General features: G+C 35.5%; 1 protein-coding gene across 1 annotated transcript in view; it reads right to left on the bottom strand.

Moving 5' to 3' along the window:
* The window catches only part of ADGRB3 (adhesion G protein-coupled receptor B3), a 439,855-nt gene that overhangs the window by 266,488 nt on the left and 145,499 nt on the right, over positions 1-27,868 (bottom strand). The window contains exon 2 of the mRNA XM_041477430.1: positions 52-162. Within this exon, the coding sequence (XP_041333364.1) occupies positions 52-162 (111 nt within the window). The remainder of the gene's footprint in view (positions 1-51; positions 163-27,868) is intronic.

Here is a 27,868-nt window from a genome sequence, read left to right as displayed (position 1 = left end):
TCTTGCTAAAATTAACAACAGTAAATAGAAAAAATGTAACTGATGTATTACCAGTTTGTGCCATAAATTTAGCAGCATCAGCTTGTTCCTGAGGGACCCTTTTCTCATGAACAGATCGAGGTCGCTGACTTTTAATTGTATGATCTCCCATCATTCCAAATTCTAAAGACAGAATAAAGGTTTATGAAAGCTTGTGTGTAGACATTTCTCAAAAGACACATACTGTCTCATGCAATATGTTCCTAAACATACCTGGAAGTTGCTGGCAAGAGTCAGGCAAGTGATCATGGCAGTTAACATCAACTTAACTTTGCTACACTCAGCTTTCAATAAATACTTAAATTTATGTCTGCAGATTTTCCAATACGACTTTATTTTATGAACCAACATTTAATGTAGTGACACATTCTATCAATCAGCTATATGACACGGGACAAAAACAGTTATTCAAATGCAGACATTCTATTCCTTTATTTTAAATTCGTGCAAACCACACCAGAAAATTACTGTGACAGTGTTAGACATTGCTGTTCTGTTTTGTGGCAGAGCCTGCTGCTCCTTCAGAGGACTTCTATTTCTGCACTCATCTTTCAGGCTGATGAAGCCTTCAACAGAGATAAAAAGTCATCTTTGGGAATGGTGGCAATGGGAAATTATAATAATTTAGCCAATGAACTGTTTAATTTTTTAGGCTGAATACAGCAGAACAAGTGCTTGTGATCTCTTTCCATCCTGAAACCTCTCAGTTAAAAAGACTATAGATTGTATCTTACTCTCCACGTTGATTTCAATAGGGAAAACCTATGGAAAATCAGTGACATCAAGACCCAGAGTGTGGGAGACGAGTGCTTTAGTTGTTTATCCTGTTATCACTGCTGTCATTTACCCTCTTTTGTCCTGTGCAAACCTCCTAGACTTCTACCTTAGCTCTGCTTTTCATTTCTGTAATGAAATGCAGAAAGTCTTTTGCACTTAGAGGGGGACTGCTGTGTCTTCAGCACAGTTTCCTACGATCCTCCCAGGCACACACAGCTGTCTTCAGCTCAGTGCTAAATATTCTGTAAAAAAACCCCAAAAACTGGGACTCTAATTCAGGAAGCGTGTGCTGGGAAATGTGGGTTAACATTGAAACTACTTCGACTACAATCACATAAAGTTTCTGATGAGGCAGAAGGTGTCTGAAACATAAGGAACACAAACATTAAAAAATACCTTTCTGCTGGAAGGTTACCTTGCAAATGCAAAATTCAAAATTCTCACCAGTTTGTAAAGGCACGAAGATAATAAAACTTACCTTTCTGCCTCAAAAACCACAAAACATTATATGATATGTAAATATCCCTAATAAATATTATTTGCAAACACATTGTATTGATAAATAATTTAAAACATTAGCTATTTAAAGAACTAAAAAAAGGTAAACTTTTTTTTTAAGGGGTCAATCAGAAGAAAGAGGTTTTTTCCTTTCTAGTGAACTATTCATGTATTGCTCCAAATTAGCGTTTCTTTTTGTAAATATTCATTACTGGCACCACTTAAAATATAAATTTAATTATTCATTTGAGAACAGCAATGCAGTTCATATTCTAAAGAGAATATTTGAAAATATAATTAATAAAATATATTTTTAGGATTAAACATTCAACATTTTAATACATCCCAGAAATAAATATAATTAAATTATATATGTATATACACACATGCGAATATATAATATATATATGTATGTGTATATATCCATATGTGTGTTAAAAAATTTATGAATACATTTTTACAAAATGCACTTCTTCTACAGCTCCTCTGATTTAAGATAGCGTTTTATACTGTGGAAAACTCTTATTACAATTAATATTCTAATGCAAATTGTGATTAGAATATTTTTACCATTTTTACAAGGTGCAGTACAGATGACACATTTAAACTGTAATTAATAGCATGGTAATGGCAGGAGACTTTACATAGCTTTTCCCCCGAAGAGGCTGTCACAGCAAGGCATGTTTACTCTGAGTCTGCTGCCTGCATGATCTCTGCTTGTCAGGCAATTTAGAGGGTATGGCACCATTCTTGCCAAGACTTAGTTCTACTTTTTAAGTTACAGAGTGCAATAATGGGAGACCTTTGCTAGAGGAAGGCTTTCCAGAGGCATACAGGGAGGTGGTGAATGTTCTGGTCCTAGTCCTGCAGCATCTTGTGCTGGGTGCGGGCACATGCAGTGTCCTGCAGGACAGGGCACTCTTCAGTGTCCTGAAGAGGCAAAGGGATGTCTGGGAGATCAGTTCTCTGCATTGTGGATAATACCTGATGTAGCTCCAGTCATAATGATGGAGTTACAAATACCCCTCAGCATGATTATGCCTCAGTTTTTTTCATTTTTCCACTTAAGCAACAACATATTTTCAGTTCACTTTAACTATTGCTGATGGTCTTTGAGATGCACTTTTCAGCTAATCTCCCTTTGATATACTAAGCATTTATATAGCAAGTATATATTAAAGATAAATTTTTCATTACCCAGATAAAAATATTTTTACAAGTTTTAGCAAAAAATGGAACCAGACTTATGCAATGCTCTTATTTTCATATTCAGCTGAAGTATTTAACCAAATGCCACATGAGAACAAAAGTGGTACCAGGAAATGCAATGTACTGGCATGGGTGAGACCTCATTAAAATTCAGACCTCATGAGAGAAGAAAAAAAAAGGGTCAAGTGCATTTTTGTAATGGGATCAGAAATGTCCACTTTCTGTGTATAAGTACAAACAATGTCAAAATTGTTTAATCTAAGAAGCTTAAGAGTAATGTATTTTTATGAAGCATTTTTAATATAATACATTACTTAAGTTTACAATAAATACTAAATAGAATGAAACTTTCCTTCATTTTCAGATCCTAGGTAATAAACACAGAAGGCAAACTCCATTATGCAGGTTTTTTTTACCTCAATACTTCACAGAGAGGCAGTATCTAAATACTTTCTGGGCTGGGAAAGCATTTTAACCCAAGTCAGCCTAGAGTATGACTAAATGGCACAGAAATTTCAAGGATCTCTTTGTGTGGGAAAGGTGGTAAGAACCATCCTAATGTAGGCACTATCTGGCATAGAGGCGTCCTGCAAGGTCAAGTCAGTATGATCCAAGACCTGATATCTGGATATAATATTGGATATTTGAATTGACATTCTAAGTAAATTAATTTTTATCATTCTCACTCTTCTTACCTAGTTCTTGCTGCTGAAAATAAGCTTTCTAACCCAGAAAAAGGTATTTTTGTAGATATTAGTTTCTGAAGACAATTTTTTTGGTGATGTCTGTCCTAAATTTTATTTAGGAAACAGGACAATTCTTCTCTGCTTTTATCTCTAACATTGTTATTAAACATATTGTCTCATTAAATACAGTAGGAAAGCAAATCCCTTCAACAACAAATAGGTGCATGGTCTAATTCAGAAATGGACAGTGTGACTCTGAGTTAGGCCTGGAAACATGCAAGAGTTTTAAGCCTTTTTATTACATTGTTAATGCTATAATCTACACAGCATAAAGAAAAAACCCATAAATATCTCAAAATTTAAATAAAAATACCATTATGGGGAACCTTGAATAATTTTAACCAGACCAAGACTTATAATAAATCATAACATATTCCAATCATTTGTGGAAGAAAACCTCAGGTTTAGTTATCTGCTAAAAGAATTTATTCTGTTGTCAGTGGTCCTTTGGTGGCTATGGAAGTACAAGAGATCACTGCAACAGGATGCCTATTTTTTGCTCCTTAGCTGCTCATAATGGATCAATACTTAAAGCATTTTAGTGATGCATACATTTTAATATGGATGTCACGTATCACTTGGTTAAGCATTGGAACAGACTGCCCAGGGAGGTGGTGGAGCCACCATCTCTGGAAGTGTTAAAAAATTATTGGACATGGCACTTAATGCTGTGGTTTAGTTATGGCATGGTGGTGTTTGGTCAAAGGTTGATGATCCTTGGAGGGCTTTTCCAACCTAAATGATTATCTGATTCCATGATTTCATTTTACATATAAGCTGAGGCATGCAATATAGTTGCATGCCTTCTTGGACAGAATAAAAGATTGCAATTCTGAAGTTTACAGTTTGGTATTATTTACAGCTCTTATCACTAGTTCCATTGGCTTTACCTTTATTGTTATGTTATGTTATGTTATATTATGTTATGTCTGTTTGTTTGGGTTTTTTTTCCCTTACAGTAAGACAGAAGAAAATCTGAGAAGCATTTTCACTGTAGCAGAGTACCCAGGCCCCACAAGGAAGCATTTGTTCTCTAATGCTGCATTGGCAGGACACAGAGCTTCAGGGCATTAGTGAATACCATCACTCTGCAGTACAGATTAAGCTATAGCTTTCTATGGGAGCCCCTTAAAATGATATTTCCTCATGAGGCAGGCAAGTTGCCAAAAGGGTAACGTAACTATTAGCTGAATTAGATTTCCATGGGAACCTTTTCTTAGTGAATGTGGAAAACGTTCTTAAAACAGCCTTTGCTTACTTCCTACGTAGATCCTGGTCCCATAAAAAGTCCCCTTTTGGCTCTCCAAAACAGTATAGAAGAGCTTTGATCAGTTTCAAACTGAATGGAATAATTTCTTTCACGAGAGTGAATTAAGATCTGAACAGAGCTGTATTCATGAACACAGTGAGAAAAATATGCTATTACTCATGAAAACACAGAAAGGATTTTATGATAATGGAAATATGAAAGGCAAAAGCATTTCTACTAACACAGTATATTTTTTAAATTGTACTAAATTATTGCATTTTATCAAATAAAAGACAGGTAAACATTTGTAAGAAATTAGATACAAGATTTCTTTTTTCTTGTAGACAGAGATATCCTAATACATAGACATATGCCTTCTTTCATCTCTCAAAAAATTAGGGAAAACAATTATGTATTCTAAACAGTCAACATATTGTACAAAGGTAATTAGTTTATATTCATCTCTAGGGAGACCCATTTACTGCTAGGACATAACTTTGAATTAATACTACTGCTGGTATTTTTAATGACATAAGAAATGAAATATTACTGAATTAAAATATAAATGATAGCACAAATCCCAAGGAGCAGGACTCTCATGGCAATGCAATCTGCTGTCTCTCTGTGCATCTCTGCAGTGACTCTCTTGGCCAGCCATTATCTTTAGTGGGATCTGTTTATTTATGGTTACAGATTTGATCAGTGAAGAATATCATAAAGATGTAATATTTATTCAGTTTCAATGTGCAGAGAATGTTGAAACCGTGCAAACTCTATTACTTGCCTTCCTGGCCCCAATTGCTCATCACCATACACCTAGGCAGGAGAAACTGAGCATAAAAATCTAGTGAAGTGACTCATACCTGTTCAAAATGAATGCAAAATGTCACCATAGCAGGTAGTGTGCTTTCACATGGGCTTTGCAGAATTATAACTAAACAAAGAGGAAAAGGAGGAGTGGATGGAAGCCCAAACTGTAGCTTCACCCCTTTTTATATCTACCAAATCTGACATTTATAATTGTGATGGCCAGGTAGGCAGAAGATACATGTGTATCTTACTCTGTAGTTCACATTTTTCCCATTCAAATACTTCCCTAGCAATCCATCCCAAAATGGTTGTGTTCAATGAAAATTAACAATCCTGATAAAAAGCACTTTACATTTTCAAGTTTAACATTTAAATCCTGTAAATTCAGCAGTATGTTATTCTCTCATATTCCACACTGTTCTCTCAAAAGATTCATGGATGTAATAACACATTAAAGAATGAAAGCACAGGAGCTTACCTTTATAAATTTTTGCTTTTTAAAATGAAACACTTTTAATGCATTCTCTTGTAGTATTCTCATCATTTGAATGTTTCTATTCTAATAACTTATTCATGTGTAGCCTTTAAAAATTTAAATAATGGTATAATAATAATTCTTCAATATCTTCATTTCTTCTTTATATTTCATACTATTTTATTTCTGCATTAAGTATTTTGGTTTTGCCATATATTTAATTAATTGAATTAGTGATATGGTTAGCCAGTGGAGGAGTTATTTCAGAATGGCATCATCTTTATATAAACACTCTCTTTTCTGCAGCAAGCTACGTGGTTATTACACACAGGCTAGTATGTGCCTCTTTATTGTTCTGTACTATTAAAAGTCAAGAGATGATGACTTAGAATAAACTGTAATTTCCTAAGGTATTCTTGAATTCAAAAATTCTTATTTTCTGTTCTACAAAGACTGAAAAAGAAGTAAACTGTAGAAAGCAGGACTCACAAGGACATCTAGACTATTTCCTTGCCCTGCAACTATTTAGCACAGACATTCTGCAGATGGTTTCCTAATCTTTTCTAAATGATAGAAGCACTCATTAAAATAGCAGATGAATTACCTATGAATTTTTGATACGGAAGTTTACAGTCTGTGAAAGACTCTAAAGCTGTATGAAGAGAAGGAACAAGAATCAATATTTTAAGTAACAGGTACTGCAAACTGTAATCACTAAGAACAGTTAAAATGAGTGTGGATGGATTTTTTTTTTAGAATGGTAAAGCTTCTAGGTGAAGCCAAATGATATTGCATGCCTTTTTAAGAGCATTTTCTTGTCCTTGTTTAAGTCTCCTAAATTGTTTTTATGAGAAAATAATAAAAAATGGAAGAAGTCTTGCTGGATGTGAATTTTGCACATTACATTTTTATCATCTGTGATACCACAAAGCTGACTGTTTTGTATACAGACATCATGGATGGCTGCTAAATTTTATTCAGAGAACAGAAGAATAAAAGTGAAGGACAAGAACCTTGGCTGTTGTAAAATGGCCTCATTCCAGCCAGGCAGACTAAAGTTTGTAAGCTGAGAAGGAGCACTAGAAGGTGTTTACCAAAACAAGAGACTTACTACTCTGAGTTAAAAGGTTTATGTAAGCAGTTCACAAGGGTATGTGCCCTTGCTGTCACTTGCAGGTTAATTAACACATGTGCAGTTTCAAACATATTATTCCACCTAGCTCATCATGGGAAATCTGTGTATGGCACACTACCCTGATAGGAAGGGTGTTGCAGTGGTTTCCAAAACGGACCTGAAACCTCTTAAAAGGTATCTTATGCTGCTGCTCTGAAATTCTCTCTGAACTCCTGTGGGACACTTGTGGTCTTAAATACGAGTCATAAATAACTCTTCTCTAGTCAACAGAGTACCCTTAATGGGAAAAGACAACACAAATGAGAGGAAAACAAGTGATTCAAATTTAAACCTCAGATGAAATTTTCACAATCATAGAATCATAGAATTGTTAAGATCAGAAAAGACCTCTAAAATCACCTAATCCAACCATCATCCCAGCACCTCTATGATGTTCACCTCTAAACCATGTCCTTGAGTGTCCATATCCGCACATTTTTTCAACACTTCAGGGATGGTGACTTCATCACTTCCCTAGAGAGCCTGTTTCAATGCTAAATAACTAAAACTGAATCTTAAAATAAATCTAAATCCTTCCTTCAGAAATACACGCACGGGATTTTAAGTAGGAAGACACACAAGAGATCTAACCAGTAACTATCAGTGAAAATCTCTTGGACCTGCATATTTTGGGATTTTTTGGAAATACATTAGATGTTTTCACTGGCTTTAGTAAAAGGACTTTTCTATGTCTCTGAAATTCTGATTCCAGTGTCAAACATAGCAATTAATTTAATGTTTTTAAGAAGTCAAATATCTTACTGAGGCTAAAACCCAATGCTGTCCTTGTCTCTTACTGCACAATCCACACTTGAAAAAAGTATCTCAGTGCATCTGCTAACATGTTCTTCCTAGCTCTATGGGCCAGTGTCAGAGAGTACCATGGCTTATTTTACAGGTGTTGTCCATGCAATGATTCTATAAAAGCAAACAGTTCAGCCGCAGATCTGAGCTAAACAAAGCACAGTTTGGCAAACACCTCTCGCAGAAGTTCACCCTGAAGCCTGCATTAAAGAGCAACTGAGGTGCAGAATTTCTCACCTACTTAACATGAGAAGAAATACCCTATGTCAAAATATAAAATAAAATTAAAAAAAAGAAAAAAAAAAAGCAGAAAATTTGACCTAGGAGCAGATGTATTCCAGAGGCATAATCCATCTGATCATGGTGTACTACTCTTAACACAGGAACAGCACTTTACTGGATTAAGCAGATGAATCCATTACAATTAGTGAGACTATGATGCTCTACAGGTCTACCAAGCACATAGATTACCCTGAGACCCATCAATATAATGCTGGCTTTTGCAACATACATATTTTTTTTTAAATTTTTAAAATGCTGTTTTTCAGCCATGCCAGAGATTTCTACTCTGTCATACCAAAGTACCTTCTGGGCCGCATCACTGATTAAATTAGAGAGCAATAGAAAACACAATCTAGTTGACACAACATTGATATTCACAGGGAAAATCATGGGGATGGCACTACTCAAATGGTACATACTCAGAGGTGGAGGAGCATGCTTGTCTTTCATCAATAAGTGTCAAACTAATTGATTTTAGTATTCTTATTATTCCTACATTCTGGCATGATATTACACACTTGAATCACTTAAAATTCTCATGCATGTCCTACAAATATTCTGCAGCAATCTATACCTTTTGACCTCCACAATGATTAACTGAAGTGTACTCTATAGTGCTTCTACACATCTCAATAATAAGGTTCTTTCAGAAGTGTCTATTCCATGATGGCTATATAGGATACATCTTACATAATTGATTTAAGCTTGTCAGCATAACAAGCAATGTGGCTACCTAAAAGCTGTCTTAGATCACCATGGACCATCACTTGCAGAAATTATGCCAATAGTCAAGATATATGAATGCGTGGAGATTGCAAGCAGGGATTTTTTTTCAGTGAAGGTGTTTAGTTCTGGACTTAGAATATAGAGTTTGCAATATTCATTACTCTGGGATCTATGACTGTAACTTACATAAATGCATTCTCAGAATGACCTATTGCTTATGGACATAAAAAAACCTAATATAATCTGGAGAAGTCTGTAGCTCGTTATGTTTTACTTAGAGCAAACAGACTTTCCCTTAACAGCTAGAGACCTGTAACTTGGATATATATCATGGTCTCTAAGAGACTTGAATCTCATCCTACTGCTCCTAACTAGAAACCTTTTTTTGAATAATCTACAGTGCTGCTTACACATCTCCCCACAGATAGCCTACAAATCTCTCCAAATGACTGTACTCTGCTGCCTAGAAAGGCCTGGAAAAGAATGGGTTCACTACAGAGCTCAATAAAACAGCTTTTATACGAAGCTATTTTCAAACAAAAAATTGAATTTTTCTCAAATTAGGCCTTTGTCTCTTTTGTGTCGGCTCTCTGAAAATATCCTAATTATTTAGTTACCTGAAAGAAGTCCACTGTAGGCATGTAGAGTGGAATATTTACATTAAAAAATTCTGAATCAATACATTAAATTATACTCACTAGAGACTTATTTTGACTGTCCAACCAACAGCAGAAATATAGATATGTACTTAGATGACCATGGTGCCAACACTACTACCATAATGAACAGATTAGATATATTTCATATTCACTTAAGTGACTAACAGGTAACTTCAAAAAAATAATAAGGCAGAGGAGATCATAAGTTCAGAAAAATCAGACGACAACCCAGACCACAAAAGTTATACGGCATTCAGTTGAGAGCATGTCATCAAGAGCAGGTTGAGTAGGCTGAAAAGCTTCTGCTGAAGCTCATAAGGAAGCAGTTCTCAAAAGACCAGAAAAAAATTCCTAGCTTTAGACCTAATACAGACTGCTCATTTTGTATTGATCTTGTGGAATTTTTTTTTTTTTTTGCATTTTCCCAGATTTATTTAAGTTTCTGTTTTTATTTAAAATGATACTTCAACTTAATATTCATTTACATCTCAGAATAAATAAAGTAGTTCTACAGACTGAAGTCAAATGATTTTAGCAACAATTTTCAGCAAATGAAAATACATTTTTGGTTTTTAAAAATCATTATTTCTTTAATATATAAGTAGCACACTCAACTAAAATCTGTTTAAGGAATTCTAGGCTATAAAAGTAATGTGCCATTAGTTTTAATGAAGGTTTGAAAGTAATGCAGCAATAGGTCTGCAAAGCCTGACTGGAGTGCTCTGTGCCAGAACTGACTCTGGACTCAAGGTACTTACATTGGCAGTCAGAGAAGTTTATTTCCTAGGATGACAGCAGAACCCATTGATGCAAGATGTGGTTATACAAATGCCCACATGCTAACATATGTAAAACATCTCCAAAGCACAGCCTGCGTGCACAAGGTCTACCTCTGGGAAAAGGGCTTGATGCCATATAACTGCACATGTATAGAATTTGGACCATAGAAGAGATGTTTCCATTTTGTCCTTTCATGCAATTTATGCTTTTCAAAAATCATTGCAGGTTCCCAAAAGACATGAAGAAGCAATTTTTTATGTAACAGATTTTGTCCAAAAAGAAGTCATTACTGCTAACATACAGCCCCCTATACTGGTAATCTGAGTTAGCACATATATAATTTTGATCACTTTATGGTGCATTTCAGTGATTTGCCACTATCAAAAGAATAGACTTGTCTGTTTTATTCTACCTCATGTTGCGGGTTTAATACATTAGAGTAACATTACCTACAAATTACAATACTTTGACCTCCACCAGTGTAAATCAAAAGTAATGAAATAACAGAATTAAATGTGCATATAACTGCCATGTTAGCAGAACTGGCTCCAGACAGATTAATTTATCTGGTTTTGAGCAGAACACAGGACTGCCAGAGCCATAATAATGATTTTCTAGCTTCTAACTGTATATTCTGTTAGATCATGAGGATTCTTCTCCATATCCATACTATTTAATGCTTTAGATTACAGGAACAATTGCAGCTAGTTAAAGAGTGATTTCACTAAATCCTTATTCATGATGAGGTCAGCTTGGATTTGCCTCGAAGTAGCAGTTTTTAAAAATGTAATCACAATAAATTATTCCCAGTATTAAAAATGAGACAATGCAATAATCCAGGAGACAAAGTGCCAGTTGGGACAATGTTTTTCTTGTTGCTGTTCTCTTACTATTCCAAGGCCCGTCATTGTTACTGACTTGAAATGTTATGGTTGTATTCACTGGGTATGTACTAAACTGCAGTTAAGAATATCAACCACTACATCTTTTAAACATTTCCATGACAGGGCCTGGGCAGCTTGCTAAAAGAGCAAGAATTTATTAAAAATAGTAAAACATTTGTGCAGAGTAAAATTAATACATGGGACCACTGGAGAACTGGTACTCTTCTGAACAAATGCCCGTAGCAATAGAGTAGTACACAAATTTTAGTCTGAAGAGAAGATGCTATTCAAAGTACCTAAATAAAACTTAAAAAAACCCCACCTGACCCAAGAGACAACTCTTTTTTTGTGTGTGTAAGGAAGGATAAATCCCTTATCTGGTATTTGCAGTTGAAGCAAATTTTAAATTCCACACCAGTTTCAAAAACTAGCTGTAGACCCAGACTTGAGACTAAAAGTTGGAGAGATGCATTATTTCCATGGTTATTTAATTACCTAACCTGGTACTCAAAACATAGCTTAGGAATTCTGAGTTAAAAGATTTATAAATTGAGGATCTGGGCAATATTTATGACTAATTTTTAAATAGTCCACATAAATACCACTCTTTCAAGATGGAAATTGTTGGCAGAGTTCCTTCTGGTTTCTCTCCTTATCTCTGCAAGGAGTAGATGCTCTTACAGGTCTTGGAAATCATGAAAACAGAAATTTACTTGTTGGACACAGAATTTGGTATAGCAGGAGACTTCTGCAGGCTTAAGAACATCAGGAAAAAGTAGCATTCCTATGATTAACTAAACAACATCTAAAGAAGGAAATGAACCAAGCAGAAAAATGGATGAAGAAAAAAAAAAAAAAAAAAAAAAAAAAAAAAAAAAAAAAAGAGGAAAAAAAAACCCCCCAAACCAAAAAAAAAAAAAAAAAAACAAAAAAAAAAAAAACCAACCAATCAACCAACAAAAAAACTTAAAGGCATGTCTCTCCAGAAGCAAAGAAATCACATATGCTTACATGTCTCACCAGGGTCAGTCTGGCTCTGCTCAGCCCAGGAACATTAATGGGTTGAGGAAGACAGAGTAACTTAATCATCAGGGCTTCTGATTTCATAAGAAAAAGCTGTTTCAAGGCCAGAATTATTGGTTAATCTAAACTAAGCTAAGAGTTTCAGACAAAAGGAAGAAAGGAGAAAGCAAGAAGAAGAGCATTTTGAAGAAGTTGAAATCGTTTTATTTGTGTTATTTGTATTATAGATACAATTTGAAATTTAATTCTAACTAAAACCAAAGCCCCTTCTCAGCTACACATTTCAGTCAGCCCCAAATATATTTGTGTCATGAAGCAAAAAATCTGTTATTCCAGAAATTATTTCAGTGAATAAATTTGGAAAAATACAAATTAGAAAAAATGTATTGCATCTATTCAAACACACTTGGATTTACAGTAAAAGTAAAATATTACTTCCTACATTTCTTCATAATAAAAAATAATATCAACTTTACTTAGTGAAAAAAGAAATAAAATAATTATGTGGGATGTAATCCAAGAATCATAATTATATTGAGCACGTAGAGGAATAAAATGTTAAAGACAATAACCTAATGATAAGCAGCTTCAAACCTGCTCATCCCACCCCCTAAGGTTGTTAAGAAATTAATAATTCTAAATTTATAACAAGTAGGAAATAGTAGCTCAGAATCTTTGAAACCTATGTATCTCTTCACAATTCCTATTCTATATAATCATGTACTGATGGAGAAGTTGTTGGTAATTTCTGCACGTGCTAAGGATGAATAAATGGAGCCACATGGAAAGTGAGTACCTAAAACCAGTCATCTTATGCAGCTTCAGACCTGGCATTCTGTTTCATGGCTGTGAATTCTTACCATATTCAAGCTATTGAGGCTGCTGCTTGTCAGCTGCAGTTCTCATTAGGAAAAGGAGTTTCAGCTGACTGTAAGGTTTGTAGGAGTTCATAAATATTCTGTTGCTGTTCAAAACTGATGCAATGAACTGCAAGCAGACATAGGCACATTTTTGATCCCACAAGAAACCTCAGCTATTAGCCTATAAAGCATAATCATTCAACATGTTAATTAAAGAATAAAGCTTATCAAATCAAATATGGCATATTTCTTCTGACCTGCTGGATGGTAAAATAGCAATTCAGCTCTTCAAGTTTTTACTTCTAATCAGATGCTCTGCATCTTCATAACCTTTTCAATGGGATCTCTCTGCATGCTGTTTTTGGAATGGCTTTACAGTGGAAGGTGTGAATAGTGCAGGTTTGTCTCCACAGCTCCTGCTTCCTTTGGTGACTTCAGTGCAGAGCGGGCCTGTGACCCTGCAGGGCCACGGGACTTAGTGCAGGGCTCTGCATGCCGAGACTGAAGGCTGAGTGCCAGGCTGCCCTCAAGAAGCTTGTTCTGAAGCCACTGACAGCCTGGTAGGACATTTTCCTTCATCATCAGTACCATGTTCCCTAAGCATCTTCTGCTTGTACATTATTCTAAGGTCACTTTGATATAAATAACCAGTGACAGATGAGGCCTGTGGGGTGCTTGTTAGAGAGCCAGCGGTAGATATTTTATCCTAAGTCTGATCAATCGTGGCACAGCTACGTTCTGGAGATCTGTGTGTGCCACTGTAGAACCATAATAAGATCTTTTCATCTTCAACCACTGAGTCCATAAACTGTGAATAAGGGCTTGTTCTCCTGCTTACAGAGTTTGGTGAATCCAGTTGTCTTCACCTTGAAACAGAAAGATTACCCAAGCTTGGCAGGAGAGCACTGTCTCCCTTGTGAATAAGAGCAATCTCATTTGGACCAAGATGACCAAAGTTAGGGGGGCAGATCTGATCATGAAAATGGGATCAATGCCCTCTCTTCTCTCAAGGCAGTCAGAGCAGCTGTCAAAGCAGCCTGGATAGCTCCTGCACCAGGACAACAGAGAGGCCCTCCTCCAGTAATGCTCACATCTGCAGAAAGCTGCCACTGCAATGGCCCTTGGGTATTAGGAAGGACAAAACATAAAGCTGTTCAGTGCTATTTGCTATACATCAACAAACACAAGGGAATATTAATTTAGAAATATAGCACATGGAAGAGAAGCTGGACCTCAGAAAAAGCAAGACAAATAGAGACTTTTTTTAAAAAATAGTGTTTTGTTTGGGCTTTTTCCTTAAAAACAAGAGGTGGTCTGTTTTCTTCTACTTATGTCTTTATTATTCACTCTTTTAGAAGACAATCATCCCAGCAGTAGTGTTTGAGATTTCTTCATGTCATATAGAAATCTTTCCTTTAAAAAATGTAACACATGTACTCATGTGATTGTTTCATTGGAAAATTGTTGCCTAGCCAACTCAGGCAGTGTAGACTAAATTTTGGAAAATGGAAGACCCTATGTCAACATTTGAATTCCTCTGTTTTACTTTCACTCCCATTGATATTTGTTTCATTCTTTACTGTTACAGTTTTCTGCAGTCACTTAATTTCAGATTCTTTTCTCTGCATCCACTCCAGTTTTCAGTTTTCTGTAATAAGTAAGAGCCTCTGAGCCATACACAATTTTACTTGTTACCAGTTATGGCCATGAAAATACTTCACATCCTCCAGCTTAGACTCTATCAGCCCCCTAACTTGCTGTTTGTACACCTAAAATCTCTTCCTGCCCCTTCATGTACCAGTATTACACTGTGTTCACAATAATTATCCTAAATTGCTCTATTAACCTATTAATTTCACTGAATTCTCAGGCACATCTACAAGTAAAGGGCTAGATTAGATTAGATTAATAAAGCAAAGTACACCAAGATACTCAAGTCATCCAAAAAGACTGCTCCATTTTTACAATTACTTGTTTTGGTCAGCTCTGGATGTATATTTACTCCTTCTGAAATATTGAAAAGACTCAGACGTGGTACTGAACACTGTGGAAACCCAAGGTTTAAGACCTGCTGGTGGCTCAAGTTGTGTTTCATTTAATTTTAATGCATTTATTTATCAACAACATGTAAAATAACTGAAGATCTGTAACTAATCTGCAAAAGTAAAAGTTTTGCATCTTATTTTCTGTTTCTTAAATGGCAGTAGCTCTATTCTTGTAAAGAAAATAGTACTAAAACCACACTAAAACAGTTATTTTTACAATTTTTCTTGGGAAATATGTATTGTGTTTCAGAAACATATACAGATAGACACTTTGGGTTATTGAAACTCAGTTGGCAAACTATAGAAAATTTGAAGAAAAAGGAGCCACATAAAACTCCTTTTTTTTTCCAGATTTTTTTAAAGACATTTCCTCTAATATCAGTGCCAGCATTGTACTACTTCATTATTTAAATATTCTGTATTCAGCTTTGAAACATTTTTTTTAACTGAAGGTCTTTTAAACAAGTGCACTTGCTAAGATATGTCAGAATTAGAATAAAGTATTAGTCTGAAATTATGCATTATCCTGTAATTAAAAACTCATATGAAAAATACCAAAATTACATTAGGTAGGAGTGGTTATGCAAAGTCTAAACATTTAATTTAGCACAGTGTGTTAAACAGCATAAACTATTTTTTTTTTCTGTTAGAAGACTGCCAAAATGCAAGAAATGAGCCAGTTGGAATGCACAGGCTATCTGAAAAGAATAGTTGTTTCTCATCTAGTAATCTATAAAAAAGAATTAGAACACACCCCCATTAGACACTAAGGCAAAATTGATTATTGGTCTGTCAGTTCCATTTCCATAAAATCTTTCTGCAACTTCCTTCTAGGGAAAGGAGCTGATGGTTACTTGCCCACCTAACTTCATGAGGCCTCAGAAAAGTAAAGGAAAGCTCCACATTTGTGTTTAGTACACAATACATGGATCTAAGCAATGGGAATTATCTTGTAAACTTTCAAAAGCCATATATCCATGCATTATAAAGAGCCCTAGGTTTCCACGAATATCAACACATCCATGTCTATGGCACATGTTCAGGGGATTCTTTCTTTCCTGAAACCAGATTTTATTTTATTTTAGTTTAGTTTAGTTTAGTTTTGGAATATTTCCTGCTCAATTGATATGGAGCAAAAAAAGTGAGATGACAAAAGTGGAGAAGAGGGAATTCTTATGAAGCAGACAAGGAGGTATAAAAGGTGGTCAGTGAGGATGATTTTGAAATGCTAAAAGAAATGCAAATCTTTTAATATTAAATTTGCAGTGATCTCACCCCATATAGGCCAGTCAAAGTGAATAAATGAAGTTAGCTGGAATGAAATACTGATAGCTCTGTAACTCTTTATCTTCTCTTTTCTCTTGCCTTAGTCAAGATGATCACACTGAGGTGACTAAAAGAAAAAGAACACTGTAATGGGAGCAATACTGTGAGTTTACAAAGACAATATATATTTTTGAGTTTTCTTTAGGTTGTCTCTTTGTGAGCCTCGATGTGCATTTGCTCATTCATGTCTCACACATGAATGAGCAAATATATATATTTGTGACCAGCATATTTATATTTGGGAAGCAGTTCATATATAAGCAATTCATATTACTTCAAGGTACATATATTTTGTTCCTGTTTTGTAAAAATGGTGTAAATCTCTGAGAAATTTAATATATTTTTTTCTTCTTCACAATATGTTTCCCCCATGATCACAGTCTATTTTATTGTAGTATTACAGAGAAATATGCCTAAGATGACATTCAGAATAAATTAAACTCCTTTTTCCAAAGGTATATAAGATCAGGACTTTGATTTTAAGAACATGATGTTACGGATCATTAAGTATATTAAATATTTAAGACTATTCAAAATATACTTGCCACAATGTGAGCCAGAGCTGATAGTCAAATTAACAAATACTACAGAATGGCAGCTGTGTAGGTGATGAGCACAGAACATTCCCTTGCCTGAAAAAATGCAAGTGATTTTTCCTTCATGTACTGCAAATGTCTTTCACGCTATTGTATCTTCCACTGAAATCATGGTAGAAACATATTTAAGACTTCAACAGCTGAGTCACGGCTTTATTTACATAACTATTGCTTCAGACCTGGCAGATGTTTCCCTATAAACACATAAATTTTCAGGACAATTTCCTTAAGCCTTTTGAATAATTCTGTGCTTTGCGCAAGTAGATCCTAGGATACTTTCTATAAAAGTAATAAAAACTAAGATATAGTAATAAACATAATTACATTAACCCATTATGTATGGCTCTGTATTACACTTGTCAGCATGGTTACATTAATTCCAGTGATGTCAGACCTGAATGTGTTATAAATGTATAAGTCATCAGGAGAAATGCAAATACTGCAACTACATTCTTTAGCAACATTTACTACTCTATAGGAGAGTTTCCAGTCTTTACCTGATATTACTGCATTTAAAATTGCCAGAGAAGTTAAGACACTGCATATTCTACATGACAATGAAGTCATCAATGTCAATCTTATTCTCTGAACAGGTATCATCTAAATTAAAGGGAAAACAACTAACATGCATATTAATATACTTTTGTGTGCATCTCAGTGTGACCAAATGGGTAAAAAGGTTCCATGTTGTCATTCCAATATGGAGGCAGCTCTGATCTTCCTTGTCCCACTACTTTTTCACGTAACTCTATGTGACTTACCATCCCAGCTTTCTTAATATATAATTATGTGTTCTATTATAGTAAAGATATATGCTGATACTGAGTAAGAAATTAGAGAGAAAGTGAACTACTATATTCAGTGGCATAAAGTGTTGGGACTTAAACCTGTAAAAATTACTCATTTTCGGATAGCAAGTTTCTCAATGCATGTTAGACTTGGTTAATTGAGTACATATCTGTGATACCACATATTAACCACTGGTGGGAAAAATATCATTCAGAAGAGATAACTTTTCACCTCCATTTAGATTGCTTTTTGTGGTTGCAAATGCAAATGAAAGGGACAAGTACACTCTGTCTCTTGCTGCCTAAAGCCACTGCCCATTAAACAGTCTAGTTGCTAGGCTTGGGTTAGCTCATGAATAACTACCAAAGCATTTCACTTAAATTGGTGGACTAAATTATTCATTCAGAATTAAAATGGCCCTAATTCATTTTAGCTTACTTGGTAAATTAAGCTAAAAAGAATTAAAGCCATTCTAACTCTGAATAAGACTTGTCCACAAAGTAGAATAAGTACTTTATTTCAGGGTCACACCTTCAGCTGATGCTGAATTTTTTATGGCATTCCCACAAAGACAAGTCTGGAATCTGCCTCCCTATTTCACCGCATGCAGTCTGGGTTGGTTTGGTTTTGGTTTTGGGTTGGTTTGTTTGTTTGTTTTTTGAGGGTTTTTGGGGTTTGATTTTTTTTGTTTTTTTTTTTTTTAAATGTTTTATAATAGTACATTTAGATGTGGACATCTAAATGACAGACTTAAATTTCTATGATTTGCAAAGCAGTAATGGGCAGACATCCAATAACTAGTGGGAAACCTGCCTATGTCTGGTTTATTTTTCTTCAATGCAACCTCATGGTTTTTTGTAATCAAACTGCTGCAGCATTTTGATATGGTTCTCAAAAGAATACAAAGCTGAATGCTTATCTTTAACATTCCTTTTGTTTCAGTTGCAGGTTCCTATGTAGAATGGGGGAGTTAGGAGAAAGAAAAAGGAATCAAACTTTCAGTGTATTAATCATTATTTTGTCATGGTCACAAAATTTATTTTCTGATCCTTTCAAAACGACCCTGCATAACAAAGCCACCAAGATAGAAAATATTAGTTAGGCAAAGGTTATGATGAAACCAAGTCTGTTTTTAGCCTTTCTCTTTTGAGTCAAAATATATCAACAGAACAGACTGAAACAATGCTATCTCAAAATTGCCAGGCAGACTTTTCCCTTTTTTTTTTTTTTTTTTTGCTAACTGATTGACCTGGCTCTCATCTTCTCCTGTTCTTACATGGAATAGACATGTAGCTCTCCTCAGAAAAGTTCCACTATTTGGCTTGTTAGGTTTTTTCCCCATTGTATGTGTAGTTCAGTCAGCAAATTCTAGCTTAGAGGCATGTAGCTGATTAATTTCTTAAAGCCTATATAGACTATATTACAATTATATAGTCAGATTTCTGACTTTCAGCATTTGAAGAATTATTTGCAAATGTGAGTTATTTGAATACTGCATGGTTATGGTGTGACCCAGATGCAATTTAATGGATTTAAGCTTACAACAAGTCAGATTTAGGGTAGATATTAGGAAGAAGTATAAATACTGAAATAGAAGTTAACTCTACTAGTGTTGGGACACAAAATTTCTCTCTTACATTTATTAGAGAATATATCTGTTGAAGGAAATGTAGCAGTACCAATGTCCACTCTTCCTATACCACCATACCTGTCCACCACACTTAAACATCCCAATCTCCATAAAGCCAAGGATGTATCTTTTTTGAGTACCTATTTCCATGACATACAATGCATATGAGAAATTATAAATAAATCTTGTAGAAATAAGAAATAAGAAATACACCACCCAACATGAGATACATGCTGTTAATTTAGTGTTCAGTGAATTAAAATAGAGAAAAGTTTTGTGTATGTTTTAAAAATATCCTTTTAATCACACCATATTCAGGAAAGTGTGATTTCAGCATCCTAAAGAGACTGAAAGATAACCAAAATGCAGGCTAAATTCAAGACCCTTTATTTCTCATTTCTTTCTTAGATCATAATTGCTTTAAAAAAAAAAAAAAAAGAAAAAAAAAAGAAGACAGGAAGGAAGGAACGAATAGGATAAAGGATTTCACATTTAGTAAATCAGAAAAAAATTTCCATTTTGATTCAAAGCATTTTCAAAAGCTATGTATATACATGCATTGGTAGAAATACATTTCTGTATAAAAAATAAGTTAGAGCAGAAGTGTTAAGAACGAACTGATCATGTACAAGCATATTTTTTAACATTTTGACTGGTTCTGTATAAGCTTTGCTGTGTCTTTGCTGCGAATTGCATATTGAGCAGAGCACCTACATGCCTGGTCCTGTCTATTTATAATTCTTGCCCACGAATAGCATTCTAGATGGTGGCCAGCCCACAGCTACAACTGTTCTCAAATGCTGCCACCTCAAGGCTAAACCGAAGTACAGCTAGAAAGAAAACAACCCAAACCAGCTAAAACGAGCATTTGGGAAAAGGTTCCCGAATGTGCAACATGGAAATAATCTGCAACACAGCAGTTGCTGCCTGTATAACAAGTACAAAATGCATTCGTGTTTATTCCTGTGTGCAGGATTACATGAAAATAGTTTGGGTATATAGTTATAGAAATATTAAGTATATAATCACTAGATTTTGTGCAAAAGAAGAAAATGAGGCTCTGTGTTTGGAGGAAACAAATGGATGAGAAGTCCGAAAGTGTGAAGTTCACGTACCATTGTATCCCTCCTGATTTTAGAATAAAAGCAAAGCAAGTCATGCAGATAGAGGCAATATCTCCTATTACATCAACTAGTGAAGTTAGAAAAAATAAACACAACTCCAAGGTTTCACACTGAAGAAACCTCCCTGACCCCTTGTTAAAAATTGTTTTATACCATCCCTACAAGTCCCTGGTGCATCTACTGCTGAGAATGCGTTTTATACCAGAGAATTGACAGCCACAGTAGTATTTTCCCAGGCCCAACCAACCCCTATATGTCAGTGTCCTTCTATTTCACAGAAGGACACTTGACTATGTGCAAGGCAAATAAAATCTGATGGAATAAAAAATAAGCTATTGAGGTGCTTGAGTTTTTTTAAATTGTTACCAGCTATTATCCAGTTGCATTGTTATTAAAGACTTTGTCAAATATGCCCAATTTTATCACTTTCATTGACAGTTTTCCGATATGTAAAAAATGAGTTAGGAATAAGAGTATCCAGATTTATTTAACTGTGGTCTAAAATGAAATTTGAACTTAATTTTGTATGATGAAAGGCTGATATAAAATTTCACTGGTTATGCTTCATTATTTTCTTGTTGATTTTAACAAGTTATTTCCAATAAATACTTTGAAATTGAAACAATAGTTAATTCCCCAAAAAGATGTGTCATGCAGCCAACCAATGTAAAAAAAGAGTTTAATTAAAAGTTATGAAAAACCTTGTTCATTAGGAGAAAATGTTAATATTTCGGTATATCTATACCTTTATTAAATCACTACAGTGATGACAGCCTCTACAGGACTGCCATTGTGTTATGTGAATATCCCGGTGTTCTTCATGTACCAAGGAAATTGCATTTTATTTTTATTTTAGTTCTAGCTTCCTCTGTTAGGGCAGTAGTAAATCTACTACTCCTCACCAAAATAAATCAGTAGGTTTAGATATTGTCCTTTCAGGTAGTTGATGGGACCAGTCCACGATGCTGTTGATAAGACTGATGATAAGGTAGGCATGGCAGGATAGCCAAGGACTGCTCCAGTCTCTGGCAGTTTCTGTCTGGAAAGCCTCTGTACTTCCTTCTGGCCTGGGTGTCTGCTTCCCTCCCTGGAGGAGATGGTTGTAGAAATAGGACAAATCTGGACACAGGAAGTGGAATCTGCTTCCAGGTTCCCATAGTTTGGACAGATTTACTCAATAAAGAAAAACAGATTTTAGCAACCAGGGGGAAAAGCAGTTTTTTAACAATATTATTCAGAGAAATTAATGTTACATGATGTTTCCTAGAACAACAGATTTTTTAGCAATTGCTCTGAATAAGAAAAAAGTGTTCATTATATATGATGGTCATTATTATTATCAATGGCAATATCTCCCGTTGTTTACATTTGGCCAGAATTTCTTTCAAGATTCTTAGTAACAATCAAGTGATAATGCTGTGCAGGGCAGGAATTTCTACACTCAGTAGCAGTGTGCACCACACAAATCCTCAGTCTAACAGCAGCCCAGCTCAGTAAGCTGGCACATGACAGCACAATAGGGAGGGTCCAGATTTAATTAAAGAAATTCTGCCTCTGGAGAAGACTAAGTTTTTAGGGTGCTTTATGAATGCTACTCTACTGATTCTGATGCTGGGGGTGTTCAGGAAAAATTATCTGGACACTTCTGCACGCATCACAGCCATTAGCATAGATCACAGAACACAGATTTCAGAGTGTGCGCTGCATGTAGATATATTTAATGGAAGGAATAAGAAGGCTTAATCTCTTCTTTGGGCAAAGTACAATTGAAAAAGTTCAGATTTGATCCTTCTCATGATAGCTACTGTGAGATTTGAGGTGTTTCAAGCTCCTACAGCTAATAGAGGACTGAAGAAAACAAAGCAAAACTAAAAATTAAGCGTCCTCTGCTACACTGCAGTTAGAGATATTATCCAAAAGCTTTTTTTTTTCTGTAAAACCTGGATTGTTTTGATAGTACACTGTGATAGGCTGATAAGGGATCTTTTAGCCTTATTCTGTAACCCTCCTTCTGGCTTAGAAAGGATGTCCTCTAGATACTTAGAAATAACCATGAGCTTGTCTCTGATTTCTGTGGATTTCACACACTTCTTTCAAGTGTCATACAGTACCTTTCTAATTATGTTTTGTGGGGAACACATTTATACTGTCAATTAATTTTCTTCTTCTCATTAGCCATTTCCATCACAAAGAAGAAACAACAGAAAGCATAGTTAATTGTATAAGAGGCCAATTCAGGACAAATGCAATGTTTTCCCATCACATCCCATCACACAAGGTTGCCATTTCTCCACTTCTTAAATGTCTATCCCTTGCTGCTAACACACAAAATTGAACACTGCCTGTGGCATTTACTGTACCTTCATCTGCTGGATTTAATGTTGTCTCAGCTGCTCTACTCTGTCCCTCAGGGACTAAACCCGTTACCATTCAGAATACTCTCAGCAGCAGAAACAGAAGAACACCAATCTCTCATCCAAACTAACAGCATAAAGGTGATAACTCACTACAGTACTAGCCTATTCACCTTTTGTCTCATTCTTTTTTATGTTTTCCTCCTAGTTTATAGCCTTTTTGGTATCAAGCAGGGACCTGAAAGATTAACCACTCTTCAAAATTCCTGACCACATTTTATTAGAAATGAGACAGAACCCAGATCTGCTGCTGGGCAGAGCTGTGTCCAGGATGGAAATTTTATTTCACATAGGATTAACAGACGTACAGCCGCAGAAGACAGGGCAATGGCTCAGTGATCCAGGAAATGTTTCTGGTAAGATGAAACCTTTTCATCTTACAGTACTACTCTGGAGATTTCAAAGTCTGACTTGATTCAAAGTCATAACGGACAGCAACAAATTTCCAAGTTGTCCATGGAGAAAAAAAAATGCTTTCAAGTGTTTTAGTTGAAACTGCTTCTTGTGCAATTTAAGGAAAGAATCATTTGGGGAATTGGCTTTGGACATCTCTCAGTTGCCTCACTGATTTCTACTCCACATAATTCTGAGAAAAGTGACGCGATTTCATTCCAGTTAAGGCAGAGTAGCTTACTCCAGTAGTATATAATGGTGCTCAAATTTCCAGAGAAGTTTTGCAAAGATGTAAGTGTGGAGAAAAGCTATAGCACTTTAATAAACGAAATTAAACTCTGCAACCAGATACAGTGTTGGGAACAACACTGAAACTCTGTGACTTGAATTCCTCTTGAGTTGTCAGAAGTCAAACTGGAACAAGCTACTGACAACATATGCAGCATCGCTTATTTCACTTGAAAGTTTTTAAAGAGTAAGGTTTTTATGAAAGCATGCAAACAAAGAAAGCTATTAGTAAAATCCTAAAATCTGTGGTTTTTTCCTTTAAAATGTTTCCTTTTTATTTACTATTCTGGAAAATAACCCATATATTTACCTAAAATTTCACATCTCACCATTAAATGTATCACAAAGACTGCCAAAGTCAGTCACCTCATAGCAGAGCCTTGGACAAGTTCCAAAATAACAATACCTTTAACGGAGTCTTTATAAGAACATGAAGATTTATTGGGTCTTCTAACCATGAAAGCAGATGTTTGCATTTTCGGAATATAACTTTTAGTATTTGGTAGCTGATGGAAATTTAGTAAAGCATTAAGTACTGTGAAATGAGAGAGGGGAGAGAGGTTCTTTCTTCATAATAGTCCCAGAATCTCATAATATCATAGGATGTGAACATAGACCACGGTCCCTGGCAACTAAGCAGAGAATGACAGAGTAGGGAAGGCTAACATAACAGTAATTTCCTAATGTCAAAAATTTCTCAGCTTATTATATCTGCCATAGGCATTACCCAAATACCTTGTTCAGGTAGTCATCTATTCCTGAATGATAGGCAATTCAAAAGAAAATACAAAGCAAGCAGAAAATTCTGCATATAATTTCAGTTTAACTTGAAACTTCTGAACTTCGTTAAACTTCAATTAACTTTTCAAAATTATCATCTGTCTTTTATCTTACTAATTCAACCATAACCTAAAGCAAGAAAAAGAAACCATGAGGAAAGCTATACTGATCATGAAGAACACTGGAAACAATACAAAGGAGTCTGATCTCATTTAACTTCAGTACTGTTTCAGAACCAAAAACCTTGGCATAAGCCTCATAAAAACCTGCAATATGCAAATAACACAGGAAATGAAGTCGCTGAAGCATGTGGACTAGCTTTTGCCTCTCCCCATTTGATTACCTACTGATTCGCATAATAGACACGAATCAAAACATTCTCAGAGGAGTTCAGACCCTGACCTCCTTCACTGGGTAAATTTCTGGTTGATTTTGTATTTTTTTCCGAAGCTGATTCAGTTGAAAGCAAAAGTACAAGTGGCACAACACTGCAAACAGTCACTCACGTTTTTGGACTGGAATTCTATTATGAAGTTCTAGAGCCAGTGCACATTTGTGATGTCTGCTGTCTACCCTCATACTCATCTCCACTACCAAGCACAGTGCTTGTTTACAAGTTCATCACACCTTTCCCTGGGGATATAGGTGTCAAGCAATGAAAGGTGACTGCTTAGATGTCAGTGAATGATCTGTTTAGAGAGGAAACATTTCCAAAGTGGTGAACAAGAATTTAAGAGTTTCTCTTGTCTGCTATGTTAGTTTAAGTTAGTAATTATGACAGATCCTCAAAACATAACCAGTTTCAAAATCCATTACTGTTTTACATATAGATGATATTCAAACACTATTTAGGTATAATTTTCCAGAAGTTTTTGTTGCTCTTTTACATTTTCTCCTCAACTTTGAATAGCTTTGTGTAAAGTGCACTTGGTGATTATCTTCTACTTCTGAATACCTAATTTTGCTTTATTTTCTGAGGTTCTGTTGAATTCATTACACTATCACTAGAAAAAACCCTTCACCATTATCTGTTTCACTTCTCCATTCCTCCTTAATTTTCGCTGTCCTTCCTCAATATTCTGTGGTTCTGAGCTTCCCTCTGACATTCCCACATTATTCATTTCTTATTCTCCTTTCCCCTCTTCATTTAATATCTCCTTATGAAGCACAGTCACCCTCCATTCTCATCCACCTTTTTTCCTCCTGCCAGCTGGAACGTGGCTTTTATTTTTCACTTGCTCTGTTATGAAACTGTTCCCACCGTATTTCATGAAAATAACATCAGAGTCTTCCAGCAGTTTTCATCTTATTTTTCAGATTCTGGTTGAGTGGGAAGGGTAAGAGCAGAAGGAAGAAGCCTGATTCTGACAAGAAACTACTGCTAACCATAAAATCTCTCACCCTCTTCAAAAACAGTCCTTTTAAGGACTTGTGCAAGCTTTTACCCATCATCACTGCATGCTCCCTGTCATGGATAATCACACCTGTTGATTGAGTACCTGCCAAAAACCAGTAATATAAGAAAGTGAAATCTGGATTTCATACACAATTGAGAATGCCAATATAGCAGACTGATTTACAGCAGGTGCCTTAGTGACTCACGATGGCCACCTGACTCTGCCAAAAAACATATTGAACATGGTATCCTTTGTGGAAGCGTCCCTCCTGCTGACAACAATACCAGCTGCTGACATGCACTGCAAAGGAGTAAATCAAGCAGACTTCAGTTTACAACTTTTTATTGTTAAAAAAAGTTCAGTAGCAGAGGAGAAGCTGGCTGCTTAGAACTACAGTAAAATGCCCAATTTCGAATGAATCACAGTTTTGCACTTTAGCAATTCTCAGGTAGGATGAAGCTGCATCTTGCAACACCACCTCTCTCCCTTCCTACAGGGCTTCAGGAAACAAGTAGATGAAGCCAAACAAAACAGATTTAGAAGTTCAAATGTGTTGAACTTGTAAGGATGCATACAAGGGTGAAAAGTGTAACCAGCCTGAATGTGGTAAAAGCACAGCTGGTTTTAAAAGGGAAAATCCATCTACAGCCTTCTTGAATAACTGCACAGTGCCTTACATAATGGGGCTTGAATCTCAGTTGTCCCTAAGGACCATCACAAACCACTTGATTAATAATTAATCATTAGCAATGCACATGTAAGATTCACTTTATAGCTGCCTGAGTAATTCTGATTTAGTGGAGCACACTGGATAGAGTAAATACTAGAATACACACTAGCCTGAGGATGCCTGTGAAACTTAGACCAGTGACCAAGTGTAGCAGGTTGTTGTCTGAGATGGTATCAGACCTGTTAGCTCAGAGGCAGCAGAAAGGCAACCCTGGTATTTTGTGTTTTATTTATCACCAGCTATGGAGTTATTGTCAAATCTACCCTTGAGTGCCTGTTTTTGATGTGTTAATGTCACTATTGTTTCAAAGTGAATTCTTGAGTCAGGCTGATTTTAAGAGTATAGAAGTAATTATTGTTTTGGAATTACGACCTTGTATGCCAGACTAGTGAGACTGGGGAATTCTAGACAGCTGTACAATATCTTGAGTGTGTTTTGGACCAGCACCAAGTGTGACCTCTTGGAATGTTTATGTTATTTAGATTTATAGCTGTTCTACAATAATTCTTACTGTGCAAACTGCAAATCTCTGTAACTCTAAGCTGGGAATTTAAATTACTTCTGAAAAAGTCGTAGAGGATCTTTCTTCTTGCAGGTGTTGAATAAATAGTAATTTGAATGACAACCAAGAACTAACTCTACTTTGTGGTTATCTTGCCTTCAATCAGCCAAAGCAATTGCCAGAACATAGCAGTGTTGCCCTCTTTGGCCTTCACTTTAGATCTTTTAGGCAGATTTGGTACCAAAGCACTGGATTTTTAATCAAAATCTGCGAGAGGTCTGCTTGTACACAGGCACAGAACATACATTTGTCCTTAGCAACTTTTGGTACTAACAATTACTAAATGTGGATCTGCATTACAGTTCAATACATAAGTTCTCTTTTCAAAAAAAGCTCCTACAAAATAATATTTATATGAAAGTACGTATAAAATGGTCTTCATAGAACACTAGGATAAAAAAATAAAAACTAAATACTGAAGGAGATCTTGCTTTAAAAATGCTGTGAGCTTTCCTTCTCATTTGCAGTATTTATAAATTAGTTGTCAAATGGTTTTTGCTATGTAAATATTGTTTACTCCTTGTCACTGTCACCCTTCAGTTCCTATCACCATGAGCTTAGCACTTAAAATCGAGCTTTGAAGCTTCTGAACAAATGTTAAAAATGTTTTCCACCCTGGAAAATCCAAGGCTCCCCACTACTAATTAGTGCTGCTAATATATTTGTGGCTTTTTTCTTTTTCAAGCAGTGCTTGAAAAACATTTGAAAGTGCCTCATATATTTCACCAATCAAAATTATCATGTGTATTATCTTTTTGTATCTTTGATCAAAAGCAGCATTATAGAAATAAAACCAGCA

Source organism: Pyrgilauda ruficollis, unplaced genomic scaffold (assembly GCF_017590135.1).
Source record: "Pyrgilauda ruficollis isolate IOZ18807 unplaced genomic scaffold, ASM1759013v1 scaffold40, whole genome shotgun sequence".
Lineage (NCBI taxonomy): Eukaryota > Metazoa > Chordata > Aves > Passeriformes > Passeridae > Pyrgilauda > Pyrgilauda ruficollis.
Note: the sequence above shows the minus strand (reverse complement) of the source record. Positions and strands in the feature narration are given on the sequence as shown.